This window comes from Hippocampus guttulatus, chromosome 5 (assembly GCF_054856545.1).
Source record: "Hippocampus guttulatus isolate MCC_2025c chromosome 5, RoL_Hgut_1.0, whole genome shotgun sequence".
NCBI lineage: Eukaryota > Metazoa > Chordata > Actinopteri > Syngnathiformes > Syngnathidae > Hippocampus > Hippocampus guttulatus.
In genome coordinates this window covers 13,946,705-13,964,239 of record NC_141265.1, presented here as the reverse complement: position 1 = coordinate 13,964,239, position 17,535 = coordinate 13,946,705, and the positions used below count along the sequence as shown (strand labels likewise).

Below are 17,535 nucleotides of genomic sequence, written 5' to 3'. Positions count from 1 at the left end.
AGCAGTTGTCACTTCTGCCTCAAAGTTCTGAGGTTTGGGATTTGGGTCCTGCCTTTATGTGCAGTCCCAGGTACTCCGTCTTCCTCCTACATTCCCCAAATCCTGCCCGCTCATTGAAAAACTCTGAATTGACATGACATGCCCTGCGATTGTCATGAGAGTTGAAGTGTTTCAAAAAAGGTTCTGCTTCCTCCACTATTGGAACGGATGCATGCATGAGTGTGAGCACGTCTTCACAACAGGCGGGCCGGGCGCTGAGGATGACCATGGGAACAGTGGCGTCTGAACCCCCCCCCCCCCCCCCCCCCCCCCCAGAGGGATCCAGCAAGAGGAAGTGTGTGTAATGTGTGCGCATGTTGAGTCACTCGTTGCTGAGTCATCCCTGGGCTGGCCACGCAGATAGAAAGAGCCGTCTTGGGGGGCCGGCTGCAGGGGCTCAAAGGGAGCGCGCACTGAGCATGCTCTATAGAGTACAGGAAGGGAATCGGTAGTTGTGACAGGACTCCTCTAGGAACTGCGGTGATGCAATATTTCATGAGGCCAAGTTTTTTTTCTTTTTCCCACATTGGCATGATTGATTTTGTAAGGGTGGGGGGGGGGGAAGAAAAAAATCCCAAGTCAGCTGTAAGCTTGGTGCACGACACTATATGCAGAAGTTGCCAGCGTCGAATGGCGTCACTGGGGACATGGAGAGAGATTTGGTCGGGAGATAATTTGTCATGTTGGAGCATGTTTTTGCTGAACACAAAGAAGCACCCACTTTCTATTTCTTGTTTTTTTGGGTGGTCTTTTGGGCTACTGAGCGTCCCCTCCACCCCTGCCACCTCGACAAAGACACGCGTAGCCGCATTTTAACATATTCACAAAAATACGCACATACGGTCATGCTTCCTGTTTGTAGAAAAGATCCTTCACTGCTGCATGGGAGGAAGCTGGTATGTATTGTAGGTTTACGCTTACTCTTGTTTTAGTCGTCAGTAGGCGCAGACGTTGTGAAGAAAACGCAATGTGTGTCTTTTCCTCTCTTTAAATCCTCGAATGACATCATGCTACCAGATAGAACGTGACTTCCAATTTGATCTTTTGCTTATTTTTTTTTTGCTGCTTTTATTCTGTTTCGTTGCTTCCACTCATAGTTATGCAGACGTGGACTTATTCTCACCGGCGGATAAGAGCAAACTGTTTGAAGAGGTGATGGACAGGATCTGAATTTCCTTTTGGGTGGAAGGACTACCAACAGTTTCTTTGTTGAGATAATCGTTTGATTGGTGAAACCACGGCACTGTGCCTTTCTGATTATAAGAAGAGTTGCTCGGTATCAGCCGTAGCTATTTTTTTCTGCCCAACTGGAAATGTGACCCTATGGCATCCCTGACTTTAAAGAAAGTTGAGGGGAAAAAATTTTTAGTTGAGCATCACAAAATAAATACTGTGGTGTTTTACGATGTGCGTTCACAGCTGCACGCTTGAGTCTGCTTGAATGCAGTTCAGGGTGATTTCATCCCATACAAAGACTTCTAAGTAGAGGGTCCAAATGAAATGGGCACGATTTGGTTATGGTGAAAAAGTGATTTATTATTATTTTTTTACCTCAGTCCACTTCAACGAGCAAATGCCCCAATCTTCGTTGACCTTTGAACCGCACTACGACAGGTAGCGATCTGATGCAAGCTTACTCGGCATGTCATCAGTTTAGCATGCATGCAGTTAACATGTGCACCGCAAATGATTACCAACACCTCTCGGTCCCACTTTCTGTCTCTCCAGTTTCTGACAGGCCATTCTTGCCAAGGCACAGTTTGTTTTACAATGAAAATTAGAATAACATTAGCGGGATAAGATGGGGCCAGCAGAGCTGCCAAATGTTACGGATTGTCGTTATTTTGTTAGGGAAACCGCTGCGCTCGTTATGGCCTGAATGCTGATTCTTGGAAGTACTACAAAAAAAAAAATCACCATCCAACATTAACACCGTGTCAGGCCACGAAGACGCTGCCTAGTACGCATTTCTTGATGTGGCTAAACGCAAGTTAACTCCGCGTCTGGTGTCGACTCAGCGCAAGTCCCTCATCCTCGCCTCAGTGGCAATGTATAAGCTACCCCGTCCGACCAGTTTCGGTATCGCAAAACGAGTACGGGGGGGGGGAGATGGTGAAGGCTAATTGGTATGCCATCATGTCAGACATGTAATCGGTGAAACACCGTAACAAGTGACTCGGCGATGCAACCCGAGAGGAAGGCCTTATGTAGTTAAAAGAATCTTAGTCACATAAATAATTCCTCCTACAACCTTCGCGATCGACTTGGGACCAGTCCACGGACTACCGGTCGATTGCACCCCTGTTTTCGTTTATTTAGAATAAACCCCCTTATTGGACCGTGATCCAAGTCAAGTGCTCAAGAATTGATTTAGAAACAAAGAAAGTGGAACTTGCATATATCTGGTGCACACATCAGGGGCGCTGACGCAGCACTTCATCCAGAGTAAAGGGTGTGTGGGGGGGTTGCGCCTGTAAATAGGTCGCATGTTCACACCCGAGCACACAGATGGCGGAGCCGGCATTGTGGTTGATTGAGAAATTTTCCAGCCATACTTCCTTAGTCAGACCTCATTCACTGTCTGTCTCAATGACTTCTGACCGCGTTCCTTCATTTCGCACACTTGACCTTCTGCAATCGGCGCGGGGGAACGAGAACAGATTCAGTCGTGTTAATTGCTTCCACTCCTTCTCCTCATTTTTTGGCTCTTTAAGTGGTTGGTCTCCTGACTGGAGAGATTTCCTCAAGTCCTTCTGCTCATGATTCTGTTGACTCCAAGACTGCGCGGGAGGCGGTGTCTCTTTCACTGACTGGACTTTTTTTTTTCCGGTTTTGTGTAAGATCATTTGTAACGTTTGGGATAGACTGTAAATAAAATCCGACTTACGTCGTTTGAAATATATGACGAAATACCGGTTACTCTCAATTGACTCCTAATTGCATTTCCATTTCTCTCCGTTTTTTGTAATTGCCGTCTCTTCCTCCCCTCCCGATTCGATGCATTTGCGTTCACTTTTGAACGTTTCTTTATCTTGCCATTCAATGTTTATTGAGTTCCTTCTGTGTTTGCTTTCTCTGCAGTGATTCTCAGCCGGTCTGGTCACTGCAATGAATGGTAACACATTCCAGCCAGCCAGCAGCACCGCGACAGTAGGAGGCGGCCAAGGGGTGGCGGCGCTCCCGCGAGGCTGGAGGGAGTTCTGCGAGCTGCACGCCATCGCCACAGCGCGACAACTCGCCGGACACTACCGGAGCTTCGCCAGGGAGCGCCCCCAGCATGACGCCCCCCCGCCGGAGACCTTTTCCAAGCAGTTCACCGACCTCTTCCAGCAGCATTTTTGCTGCGAGGTCGACAAGGACGGCGCGCCTCTCCAGCACAGCACCTGCTCCGCCGCTTCCGGCATCACCCCGGCGGTTCCTCCTCCGGTTCCGTCGCAGACCATGATCGGTCGATTACGACTCGCCGCTTTGTCCGGGGCGCAGGACTACCGGGAGGCGGGCCGACAAAGCGGAGGAGCCGCTCTCTTTACCGTGGTGTCGCCGAAAGTGGAGCCGGTGGTGGTGAGCGGGGAGCAAGAGCGGCCTCTGCGATGCGCGGCGGGGAACCCCCGTTCAGGGAACCCGGCGCTGCTCAGGGGCTTGGGCTTGGCCCGTTCATTAGGCAGCGGGTCACTGTTGTTCCGTAGCCGTAGTAACGAGGAGCTATCTGGTACAGCTAGTCAACAGATATCTGACTCTTCAGCTTCCGGTCCAGCGCATGCCGATGTCACGCACTTCTCAGTTAGTCAGATTCGGCAGTCTGTCAGACGACTTTTTAAGAAAGGGCCTCTTCCCAGGCCGCCCTCGACACAGGACCTGTCCGCCGACGACCCCACCCACTCCCTCACCGGCCCCGCGAGCGGCGCGCCCCGCGCGTCCGAGCAAACCTCCTCTTCCTCGCAGCCTCCCGCTTCTCCCAACTCTGAAACGACATCGACGGCGGCGGCGCCGCTCTCCGGAGTCGCCTCCCACTTCCTGGATCGTTTCCGTTGGTTACGCGGCGGGAGCATGAGGCAGAGGAGGTCGGAGGTCAGCAGCTGCTGTAAAGAGGGCCAGCTGAGGTACTTGCTGGTGGACGACACCATCTCAGACTCTTTGCCGCGATGGCAGCGCTGCCGCCTGCTGGTCAGGAGGATCAGGGATGGCCAAGGCGGAGGAGGCGAAGGCTACCAGTTGGAGCTTTATGATCCTCCGAAGGTACAAACACACACACACACGCACGTATTTATTGACTCATACCACGTTGGCACTTTGTAGTATCCGAACGTGCAAGGATCTAATTGGGGGGGATTCAAAACCCAGAAAAGGGTGATATTATTTCGTCTATGTCATTATACTTGGCGGAAGCGACAGACACTACTTTCTAATATAAGAAAGCAAAATACAGCTCTCGCACAACTCGCAGGGGGGGCACAAGTCATTTCCTGCATCCAGTTGTTTTCGTCTCGGGGTTTCCCCCTCCATTTTTAAATCATCTCTCTTTTCCCTCCGTTTGTTTTCATAAGATCAAATCAAATAAGGGTGTCGCTGACTTTTGACTCGTGGCCAAACAAGAGCAGAGCTATTTTGGCATTTATGTTGGGATCTAGTTTTCTCTTTGGCCTTCAGTAACCGAGTTAGCATTTCCAACTACACCCACTCGGCGCTCTGTGATGTCGAACAAGCCGTGAAATTCACCAATCGGAATTCAGTGGTGCTTAAGAGTTCTGTGATGCTGGTTGGAACTCTTCTTGGTCCGTTTGTTCTAATTGCCATGAGAAATAATGCTATGTCACCATCATTTAAAAATAAGTGCCTATTTGAAGTCATATTTTAACATTCTGCACAGCCACACCAAGTATGTGCCCCATGGAAAATGTATGATCAATCCAATGTTTATGATTATACACAATGAGCATTTGTAGGTTCCCGCCCCCTGCTTTAGATATTTGCAGAGCTGAAGTCTCTCATGATATGGGGACTTACTCACGCATTATGACAAAAATTTTTTGGGGCGGGGATTCCACTTTTGATGTTCTCCTGTATTGATTTCAAAATTCACTGTGTTCATGCTACACTCCCCAGTTTACTCCATAATGTAGTTCACACAATGTCGATAAAGATGCTAAGAGGAAACAGAGTGACTATAATAGTTAACACGTTTGCCCTCTGTCGCACGGCCCCCTCAGTATCCACATGTAGGCTATCGTTAAACACGAACCAGCATTTCGCCATTTTGGCTCTTCTGCTATGTGATGAATTCAAAGAATACGCACAAATTCATGTCCTCTTGCGCTGTGGTGAGTCGGTACACCTCCCACGCTGCTTCCTGTTTGTTATAGGGCTCACTTTAGCCACATGCTATCGAGTGTTCAACACGTGCCTCCGTTCGGACTCGACGACGAAACTCGCGTTTATGTGTCGGCTTTTTGGCGGAAGAAACAAGCTCGAGGTCGCACACCTTGAAAATGGCGCATCACAGTCACAGCAGCATCCCTTTTTAATTTTTTTTTCGTCTTTCTTTCTTTGCTCACGCACGATCTTGTGCTCGGCTCCCAGCGCCATGATAGAAAACACTGCAACGTTTCAAGTCGGTCCAGCTGCGAGGCGGCCCCGTGTTTGCACGCCCAGTCCCCCGGCTCCCCCCGAACCAGTAATCAAAGCGGCTTACTTAACTGTTGTCCCAGCCCACAGCCATCTGTAAGGTCCCTGCAAACAGAGCCGCGTCTCGCCTCTGGGTGGGTGCAAGTGTGTATTCTGGCCGGCGCGCTTAAGCTAGGTCAGATGTGTGCGCGCTTGGTCGGGTTTTTATATTTAGAAGCCCTCGACTTCTCTGCCAGCTGCGAGCCCGACCGCATGCTTGAAGTAATTGACTTAATGATAGAGCCCGAGCCACGCGTGCCCGCGCATACGTGTACGTTTGTGCACCGCGACGAAAGGCCCTGGCAGGATCTTGTGCCTGCTTGACTGCGACGCCAAATTCATCAGGGATCTCTCACTTTGTGTTTGTGCACACGCGTGTGGAATCTTGGCACGGCCGAGCGCAAAGGGCCCCGAGAATGGCCTTAAAAGGAAGGAGAGCTGTTCACTATCATGCGCACAATTTAAGGCTCATGTGAAGAAAATGTGTTTCAACTTTTCAAACTGAGTTGATTAAAAAACAAAACAAAATAAAACTTCAAAACATCTGAGGACTTTCCCTTTGTCCGTGTATGAGCACGAAGACGGCAATAATTACAACGTCCGGTGTTCGTGACTTGTATTTATATCTCTGCTCTGTGTCTTTTGTGTGAAACGGTATTATCAGTAAACTCATTTAGCTAAAAGAGGAAGCTGCTTGGGAACTGATAATGTCGTTCCAGCCGTGACGCAGCTGCAACAAGTCCAGAGAAGAATCAGACAATTTAATCATCCCACCAGATGATCTGTCTGATTACACAGCCTGCGATGACAATGGGGTTCAAGCGCCAATGCGACAGTGAATAAAAAAAGCAAATGCGGTCTTTCCGAGCGCATCAAGGGTGTTTTTGTCATTGTAGGCAAAACCGAAGGCTGTTTCACTTCTGCATTGTCTTAGATCGAAGGCCAGATAATGGAACGGTGCATTGTGTAATGCAAGTCTGTGGCCTCAACATTATTTACATCGATTTCCTGTAGGCAACTGACCTCATTGCGTTTATTGTGTTTCTTTTTCTTGTATTATTATCTATCAGGGCAGCACAGTGGAAGAGTGGGTAGCACATCTGCCTCACATTTCTGAGGTTTGAATCTTGCTTTCGGCCTGCCCGTGTGCCATTTGCATGTTCTCCCCGTGTCTGCATGTTTTTTCCTCTCTGGACTACCGCTTCCTAACCACATTCCAAGAACGTGCATGTTTGGGGCTTTAAAAACTCTAAATTGTCCGAAGGTGTGAATGTGAGTGTGACTGGTAGATTGTCGATCTGCCCTGTGATTGGCCGGCGACCACTGGACTTGGAGAAGGCATTTGATTGTCTCGATTGGGGAGTCCTGTGGGATGTGCTGAAGGAGCGAAGGTTATTGGTGCTCCCAGGTACGGGTTGTACGGCCCCCGTACAAACGGTGTCCGAATTCGGTCCACATTATTGCCGGTATGTCGGTTTTGTGCGTTGAACTCTTTGTCACAAATTCTGTTCATCACCTTTATGGACAAAATTTCTAAGCACAGCCAAGCCATGGATCCAATTTGGCGGCCTCGGTAAACTTTTGTCATACTAAATTGGAGGCAGTATACTTTAAGTGTACTTTTTAAATATTCTAATTTTATAAAATTCGCAGACGTATGCTTCAGTAAACTTGGCTTGTACTGCAAAGTATACAGACAGTAAACTTTTAAAACGTAATTTGTTGCAGTTGAGTATGCAAAAGTACACTTTATGTACTTTTACTCCAATACACTTTATAAAGTATATTTCAGATGTACAACTTTTTCGCTGGAATTTTTGCGAGATTTCTACCCCTTTTCAGCGTGCCGCAATCCTTATTTATCAGTGTAAACGACCGAATGGGTGACCCCGAATAGTTGATTTGTTGCGACCGCGATAACTAAAAGCTCACTTAAGTGGGCTTTCGGTTTGTTTTCCCTCCGCAATGTGTGTTGACAAAAGAGTCGGGCCAAAGATGCTTTCCTGCAGAAGTGAATCTTGTCATTTCAGCTGAAAGGACGGAAGTCAGGACGGAAACATCTCCGATGGCAACATATCATCTCGGTCCTTAGCTTCAGTATCTTAAAGAGGACAAACTGACCCCCGAAAACCTGTAAACAATTTACATTCCTCTCCTCTCCGTTTTAAATTAAAGTGGCCCGTGCCTCCGGGAACGAATGTGCAGTATGAACTCACTGCTAGTTTCTTTGGCGTGTTTAGCCTTGAGATTGTCGCCTGTCAGCTTTTTGACTCGCTCCCGCCGCAGTACGAGTGCTCGTGTTCCTTTCATCTCATGCGTGCACACACACAAAAAGGTTGCCGACAAGCTCAGAATGTTGCCAGGAAAGTTGCGGTGTCGCTCCCTTCCAAAAGTCACTCCAGTTCCCACCGACGGCCGAGTATCTCTCAGCGGATGTGTTTCCTCAGACCTCCTGTAGGCTTTTTGTCCTAATCGCATCTCAGCTGTGTGTGAGTGTGCATGTGTGTCTGTTCCAGCTTTTCTCGCCCTAATATTTCCCACATGGTTTCTTTTTATGCTTTTTTTTTTCCTGAACTTGTCTTTCGCTGCCTCTGCACTTATTCCATGTTCTATCGTGTATTGGCAGTGTATCAGAGCCAATCAGACTTGCGTGATGCCTCCTCTAAATGCTCCAGTGACTAGACAAAGATTTGAAACGAGGCTCATGTGGCGTTGTTGCTGCACCGATATGATCGATGGGGCCGACTGCAAAATTTGTCATACATTATCTCCGGAAACACGGGCTACCGTTCCAGAATGCTCGTGGACCTGCTATTTGTTTGGATTTTAAATCGTTGTCATCCAAATAAGTTGTAACGCACACCTGTGCAAAGGATACGAAAGGCCGTTTGTAAGCATCTGCGGAAAGTAGTTTTTGATCAGCCTGATCCAGCTGTTATGTGTTATTTGTTACTTTAGTCTCTTATATGGCAACATGCCGTGTTAATTAGCCCCCTCGTTGTATGTGCCACAACTAAAGCTCTTCGTAATCACGGGCCCAACCAGTTGAAGCAGAAACCAAATGCAAGCAGCCCGAGAAGAGACACTAGAAGCGCGCTATTTGGATGACATGAAAGAGACTGGCGGCAGCGCAAAGATCGGAAAGAAGGAACGGGAACGATTTGGGTCGGAAGATGATACAATTCTTGTATAATCTGGTCTCACAGAAGGATCTTTTGTGTGTCATTGTTGATATTGTTACCGAACTGATGGATTCGTATTAAAGGTTCTGTTCCGCCCTCGCCACGTCCCCGCTGCGGCTAGGCAGACAGATAACTCCTTCAGTGACCACACCCGTTGATGTTTCTTGCAATTTATTCACCGTAAGAGGCGAGTCAAGAAGGTGTAAAACTGTAACAGACACACATAAAAACACTTAGACGTTGTTGCAAAATACAACGCGGTTAAAAAAACAATGTGCCCCACTTGTCTGACGAACGCGTGACTGCGCTCCTGTTGCGAACGTTCGCAAGCTAATCAGCTAATCGCTATCGTAAATGCTAACCGTAAACAATCGCAACATCTTTCAAAATGTAAACTCACAGTGAACACGCCCCACTAATTAATAATATGGCATAAATTTACATAATATACACCTACAGGCTGTGCTTGGCTTAGAACACGAAGTCGCAGTCCATCTTTCGAAGCTTCACCGTACAACGTGAAACAGGAAGTGTCTCACGCAACAACATCCGGTGTGCCCTTCACAATTACAAATTGACTTTACAAAATAAAGCAGTTCTGTCACTATAGAAACAGAAAACAGATGTTACACGGCTCTTCGGGAGCCAGAATAGGTTCGCTCGACCTTTTACTCATCCATGCTACTGTTGTAGAAAATGTCTGGTTCGGGGGCTACCCCTGTCAGATATCCATCCGTTATCTTGAACCGCTTATTCTCACGAGGGTCGTGGGTGTGCTGGAGCCTGTCCCAGCTGTCTTGGGGCACTTGGCGAAGTACACCCCGAAGTGGTTGCCGGCTGGTTCCAGAAAATTTATGACATATGCAAAATGTTTGGTGTCTCGATTATTGCATGAGAAAGGAAAAAGTCTTTGGCAGTTTTCACCATTATCAAGAAAAGCGACGCGATGAGCTGATTTGTGGCTAGCAATAACATTTAAGCTCATTTGGATTCAATGAGTGACAACCTCGAACAAAAATTGCTCTCACAAACAGGGGCGTTTGTAGGATCTTAGGTTTAGGGTTGTGGCGGAGAGGTCTATGGTTGCTACAAAGCGCGGTCTTCTGCGAGTAAACCAAATGTGATAAAGGCGATCTAAATGAGCACAGCACAGGGAAAAAAATCGTACTCGAGGTAGTCGTAAAATCTGAACAGATCGCAACCCTAGTTTCTTGGATAGGACGACTTATTTCCATACGGCAGCTCCTCACACATTCACAGTGTGCATGTTCATGGACAAACCAGCCCCTTACAGTGAGTACGTATATTTTGTACCATTTTTCTTGAAAGGGAGTCCCTCCCGCACATGCGTGTACAGTTAGCTAGCAGCACTATGTGATTTAGTACGTATACATTGCATACAGGGCGGCCCGGTAATCGAGTAGTTAGCGCATTGACCTCACAGTTCGTCTCTGTGTGCCCTGCGATTGGCTGGCAACCGGTTCAGGGTGTCCCCCGCCTACTGCCCGAAGACAGCTGGGATAGGCTCCAGCACGCTCCGCGACCATTGTGAGGATAAAGCGGATCAGAAAATAGATGGATGGACATTGCCGACACTTGTTTCTCTAATTTGAGTAAAAAACACAGTGGTAGGGCTACTATCTGGTCACCCGTCATGTTTCCTGACTTGGGGAAAAAAAAAACTTTAACAGTACATGGGGCAAAAAAAAAAAAAAAAAAAGTGACATGGTAATGACAACAATGTGTTGGTAGTAAGTTGTTTAGAAGAAATTTGTCCCATATCCCGTTTAAAGCTCTGTGCACTTCCACTTTTACTTGATATGACGGGAGGGTACAGACAGCTCTTGGGTGGGTGTACTGCATTTTTGTTGTTTAAATATTGCGTTTCATCCAATTACTGTGTGTGGTTTTCTTTTTAACAGTTTTCTAGCTATACAACTTGGAATTGGATTCTCTTTAGGAGATGGGCTCGACACTCCCCCCTGCTCGCAACAATGAGCCGTAAGCTTAACTTTGACTGTTGAAGAGCCCTTAAAATTGCACATCATTCAGTTTGCACATGTGTTTCGGTGTGACAGAAATCAAGAGAAACATCTAAAGGAAGTGAAGTGGTTAGAGTCATGTGGTCAAGATGTTTGTCACATCTTGCTCTCGTTTCTTTCTAGTGTCTCTTTCTGCAAGAGGGGGTCGGCAAGCGGCCTTTTTTAATGTATAAACCCATGTGTGTGCCCGTTTTTATTTCTTTGGGATTAATTGTGTTTAATTTCTTCTCGGGGATGGATGTGTGACAACCAAAACACAAATGAAACACGACGCCGCTGAGCTATATATGGAAAGCCCCCAAAGTAAAGCTGCGCGAAAGCCTCAACCAACAATTTTCCTTTGTCCAAACCCTTTAGTCATGAGTTCGCAGTGCCACCAAACTTTAGACATTTGATATTCTTCATCGACGTCTTATTATTATTTTACGTTCATGAAGTCAACATTGAAGACATTTCTCAGCAAGCTAACTGCTTATCATATGACCACTTTTTTCATGACGGTCATCTGACTTAAGTGAGCAAAATTATGAACTAGCACTAGTTATTAAAAGAACAAAAATCCATGTTCACACTCACATCCAGGGACAATTTAGAGTGTTCAACCAGCTTGCCATGCGTGTTTTTGGAATGTGGGAGGAAACCGCGGTACCCGGAGAAAACCCACGCAGGAACATGCAAACTGCACACAGGAAGCCGGAGCTGGAATTGAACCCGGTACCTCCGCACTGTGAGGTTGACACGCTAACCACTGGAACACCAGGCCGCTCGGATTCACATATTGGCAGATATTTTTTATCAATGTTTTTTTTCCCCCCAAATTTTTTTTTAAAGATTTTTGTTTTTCTCTCCTCGTCCAATGAGCATCAGTTCTAAGCAGATTTTAATGGGGGATCGGTGTGAGCCATTTTGACAGTCTCACAAAGAGAAAATCATCTCGAGGAGCCATAAAACCCGATCTAATAATTGTGTATTGTACACGTAGTGGTGTGAATATCACTGTTGAGTATGAAGGTAATAAGTGGTAAACGTTGGAGTTGAACCCCAACTGTTGTCGTGCCTCAAAAGCTGTGTGTTTGCTTTGTTCTTGTCATGTTCACATCATGCACGATTTCTTCATTGTGCAGGAGCTGCGCAATCTCACCCAGCTCATAAGCATGCTCCGCTCATTCTTTCAGGTTTCCATTACTGTACATTAGTGTCAATTACTTGTTATTGTGGGCTGCTCACTTCAAACAGAATGTTAAAAAATAAATAAAAATCCCTCTTGCTAGTGGAGCATGTCCGCCTCTCGAAGCAAACTGCCTTTTTCAACATGTTGGCAGAGTTTGACCCTGGCTAGTCATGTTTGGCGTTAACGCTGGTGTGGAAAATCTTATCACGGCTTGATCTCGCTCCCAGCGCGGCCGTGCTTCTGGCTTAGCTGAACCCGGGAAGTGAAGTCAAGAGGAGCAGAAGTGCATTAGAATGTTTGTTCAAACATGCCGAAAGAGGAAAGAAAGGATGGCGGGTTGGCCGGTCCCTTTCATAAAAAACAAAACAAAACAAAAGAAAAAAACCTGACAGGACAGTTTCATGCCTTTTTGTTTGTCTTAATGGGATTCAATTGTGATCGGGACAGATCTGCACTTGGTCACATGTTTGTCCTTGATCGAGATATAGAGACGAACAATCAGTGCCGAACAAACTTTAGATCCAGACTTATCGGCGCTCTCTGCTGTTTTAACATTTTGAACAAGAATGAGGAATTTCAACGCGAATTCCAGCTTGCTCAAGTAGCATTAAACAATCATATTCAACCATTGAATAATACTAATATGCTTTATTGTTTCTTCCATTTTTTTTTGTGTGTGAGTGCGTTTGTGTTTGAAACAGCGATTTTGAAAATCCCATCCATTCATTTTTTTTTTTTTTTACACTGCTTACCATTTCCTATAGGTTATCCACTAGCCAGAGTGGTCACTAGTTAAATCACAGAGCACATATAGAGATCACTGAACTGACTCGCGTTTGCCTCTACAGAAGTGAGAGTGAACCACTACACCATCCTAACAATAATGACATTGTGTAGCATTAAAGGGGAACTAAACCCCGCCCCCAAATCTTAAAGCAAGAATATATTGCAAGGGCCAGCACTGGTCAAAATATAGCTGTCTGATTTGATATTAAGTCTGGATGCAATGTTAATCATTTTGAAGTGTTGAACGTTTTTGAAAGTTCCACTGTCTGACAAACTCCGCCTCTCCCCTCACTCTGCCGAGCCGTTTTTAAAATAGGGATTTCAGAGCGAAAATAAAAGCTTAGCTATATTTGAATAGCAAAATGGCCAATGTCAGGGCAAATGGCTGATATCCTTGTGGAATTAAAAATGAAATGAGCACTTCAAAGGCCTTTAAAATCTTCCATAATATTTAGGGGGGAAAAACAATCGATTACAAAAGTGTATGACCTATTTTACCAACAAAAAACCCCTCAATTTCTAAGGCAGCCATCTTTTTCCAAATCCTTGGTGCGCTGTATTCCAGTTGAAGTGGACTCTGTGTTTTGACAGACTGTTATCTTGGAGGAATCTTATGACATTGCTAATTCTTCAAATAGCCCCACATCAAATTTTGCTCTCTCGTTTGAACTTTAGCATGAGCACACGCCCTTAACAGGCATGCAAAGTCGAATGTGAACACACGCAACTTATGCTCTTTTGTGAGACGAGTTGAATGAAGTCGGAAGACGAGAAAAGTTCCTCTTGATTTTCTGGAATGATGACGATGATGTTCCATGCTGGCATACGTGCTCAATAAACTGAGACGTTTATGGCAGAGTATGTCAGTGCCACAAATCTTTCCTGGCAAAACATGTCGTGTATGAAAAGAGAGAAATCACAAGGTTAAATGGGGACTTAAAAAAAAAAAATGACTACCGTATTTTCACGACCATTCGACGCACCGTATGGTTGGGCGCAGTCTCATTAATGGGTGCTATTTCTGTATTTTACACATAGACAAAACGCACTGTATTATTGGGCGCGATTTTAAAGTGGTAAAACATACGGCAGCTTAAACATACGGCATGCATGCGCGCACGCTAAAAACACGTTAGCTTGTAGCATACGGTAGCATGCCAAGACATACAGATACAAGCTAAAAACACGTTTTTAAAAAGGCAACGAAGCAAAACGGAGTTCCGTTGTATTTTATTCAGCCATCGTACAATGTACTCACGTTTTTCGATCAATCATCACCCAGAAATCCATCAAAGTCCTCATCCTCTGTATCAGAATTGAACAATTGTGCAAGTACCGGTAATCCATCAAAAACGCCGTGTTCCCTCTCGTTGTCAGTCACTCTCATTGCACAGAAATGATGCCGGCTTTGCCAAAAACTCGAACAACAGTGCAAGCAGACACGTTCGTCCAAGCAGCCACAATCCATTCGCAAATTATAATTCGCTGCCTCCCACTCTTTGTAAAGTTGTGTTTGCCATCGATCATTCATTGTTCCCATGCCGCTCGCAACTTTACTTTGAACGCCCGGTTGATGCCGATGTCCAGCGGTTGGAGTTCTTTAGTCAAGCCTCCGGTAATAACGGCAAGCTCAGAGTTCATTTGCTTGACTTGGTTTTTCACCGCTGCTGTGAGATGGGCACGCATGCCAAAAGCATAACCGATGGCTTGAAGTTTGAACTGAGCTTCGTAGGCGTGTCTCTTTGTAGAATTTATTTTCGGGGGTTCTTAGAAACCAAAACCGAAGTTGTTTTGCAACAATGCACATAGCCACACTCTATACAGGTGTTGGTACCTGCTTGTAGCGTCGCTTTAGCATCCACTTACACGCCCACCCTTCACTCATTGGCGGCCTGCTTCCCCGCATGCCTGTCACTCACGTCTGCCTTTTCTCTCTCTTTCTCTCCATATATGTATATATACACGCCCACCCTTCACTGATTGGCCGACTTCTTTGCCGCATGCCTGTCCACAGTCACTTCCGCCTTTTCTCTATATAAACAGCGTCGGCTGTCAGTCAGGTTTTGGAACTCAGCGCATAGACAAGACGCCCCGCATCATAAGGCGTCCTGTCCATTTTGGAGAAAATTTTAGACTTTTAATGGCGCCTTATAGTCGTGAAAATACGGTATTTGTCTCTGTGTGCGTCAAGCGTGCTAACATTGTGGATGCTGAGCTCACGATCATTCTGCGCCACTCTCAAGTTTTGATTTATTTGTTTTGGATGGACCTCAACAACAACAACAAAAAAATGGTCAAAATGATGCCACCAAATTTATTACACAAGTTGGAGGTGCAGGAGTCTGCTTTGACTTGCGAGTAAAAATCTGAGATGCGAGCACCGTATTGTGGCAGTGAACCCAACTTAACTACAAGTAGCATTTGTCAGATAGGGACGAATTCTTCCAAAATTTGACAATAAAGTTGTATCCAATCCAATCCAATCCAAAAAGTGGCTTCAGGCTGTTGCAACTTCCAACCAGAGTTTACAAACTAAACAAAAAGCAAATTGAATTTCCCGTGTATTTAATTAAAACAACCACGTAGCTTTGCCATACGAATGTCCGGTTAGCTTAATGCTAACACAATGTAAACACAACATAAATGAGGGAGCAAAACATTTAGACAGATAATATAATACACACAGGCATAAAAAAGACCAATTCCTGCTTAACATATGTGAGTTTAGCTGACACAGTCAGTGAGTTTAAAAAAATATATATATTTAATAATTAGCCCCAGGTGGCTAAGACACACACACCAGAAGGAGCAGCACACTGAACGGAAGCAAAAAAACAAGTTGAATTCATTACATTCTATTTCTTTATGTTATCATTATGTTTTTTATAGAGTGCAATGTTTTCAAGCGCTTTATTTCTTATTAAAAACAAACAAAAATGTGACTTTTTTTTTTTAGAGTGGTGTTATGGTGGAACAGCATTTCCATTCATTTTAACGGGGAAAGATGAATTGTAAGCGTGTTTTGAGTTATGAGCATAGTCACGAAATGAATTGAACTCATGTCAAGTGTTGGCAAAAAAAAAAAAGGTCAAGAATCACAATTTTTACAATGCACTTGGTGGTTGTGTTTGAGCCAAAGATCTTGAAAAGTGCGAAGTGTATATCAGCGGTAATATCACCGCTAATTCATCAAATAGGAGCTAAGTTGGCTTCTGTGAATCTTTTGTGTGTGTGTGTGGGTGGGTGTGTGCGCGCATGGGTGTTTTTTTTTAACTTGTGCATGTTTCACCAGCGCGTCACTATTTCTCAGAAGCCCATATAGACGCCAACTGACACATTTATTCATCTACCTCCGCCGATTTCCTAGAACACTCTCTTCGATCAGTTTTGCACGTCCAGCATGTGTGTGCGCGCTTTTCAAAAGGTTAGTAAATGTGCATTCTGTCACCACATCCTCCTCCCTGCCACAGATGGTGCTGATAGTGAATATGAAGAGATCGAAACTACCTCAGTTGAAGGCATGTTTTTGAAATGTACTCGGCGGACTCTTGTTTGGATGCAATTGATACGAGAGCCGATAGAAAAATTGTATCAAACATTCTGTTTTTAACCAAGATAATCGTGTTCAGTTGCGATTATCACTGTCCGAGGGATATTCATTTCCAAATGTGGTTATTTCTGTGGTTGCAGTTTGCTGCGATGCATGCTGTGAGGGAATGCTTAAAAAAAGTGCAGAACTGTATGATACAACACAATAAAACCAAAATAAAGTAAAACTACTGGCCCTCTGACGCCACCTGACCAATGTGTCATGAAGAGGGTTCTGGAAGGTGTTTTTGATCTGGAGTTCATATTGTTTTGTGTATTATATGTATGTAAAGCAGAAAAAAATAATTTGTTTATAGACTCAGCGGTGTATGACTGGTTAGGTGCTCAACTGTAATCTGTAATTTGCTCTGTGCGGAAGCTCACATAACCAAACCTGGAATACACTTTATGCCGCCATAACTAGCTAAAAACTAGTGAAAAATCTTTACACCTGGTCTCTACTGACAAAAGTTAAATACACGTATATCACCATTACATACAAGTATAACGATAATGAAATGGATGGACAAGCGAAGCCTAAACATCAGTTATCTTTGGTGGCTCTGTAGTGGCATCTTGCGTTTTAAAAAAAAAAGTCATGATTGACGTTTAAAGTGAACACGGGTGCTATGTCACGGTCCCGTTTGCCATTCCCTTGAGCGAGGTAGAAATCCTTTTACATATTGCGACGAATGCAGAAGTACTTTGGGCATTACTGGATTGTTTTGCTGATGTACTGCACAACCTTGCCAATGTAACAAGTTTGATTTCTCGTCGTCACACTTGGATAGTATTGCCATCACTGTAGCGGAATCGCACAAAAAAAGCAGAAATATACAGATGCAAACCTATAGCAACTATGAATGCATTGGTGTACAGACGAGTTAAGGGTGTGTGTGTGTATATGTATGTACTGTATATATATATATTTTTTTTTCTTTGAAATTTTATTTTGGTTCCTTAAACTTCGTCTGTTTAGTTGTACTTTTCTTATATCGCGCCATAAAGAAGTCATTCAAAAATCCAACGAAAAAGCAAAAAAATGTGTGAAATTAATCCTTTAGAT

The 17,535-nt window shown here is 45.0% G+C and overlaps 1 protein-coding gene across 2 annotated transcripts in view; it reads left to right on the top strand.

The window, feature by feature from the left end:
• The window catches only part of sh2b3 (SH2B adaptor protein 3), a 53,608-nt gene that overhangs the window by 11,192 nt on the left and 24,881 nt on the right, over nt 1–17,535 (top strand). Inside the window, exons 1-2 of one of the 2 annotated variants that reach the window (XM_086110683.1) lie at nt 808–935; nt 3,121–4,275. In XM_086110683.1, coding sequence (XP_085966809.1) covers nt 3,148–4,275 — 1,128 coding nt within the window. In that variant the 5' untranslated portion in view covers nt 808–935; nt 3,121–3,147. Of the gene's footprint in view, nt 1–807; nt 936–3,120; nt 4,276–17,535 lie in introns of those variants that run through there. The other variant, XM_086110682.1, reaches the window with a different exon arrangement.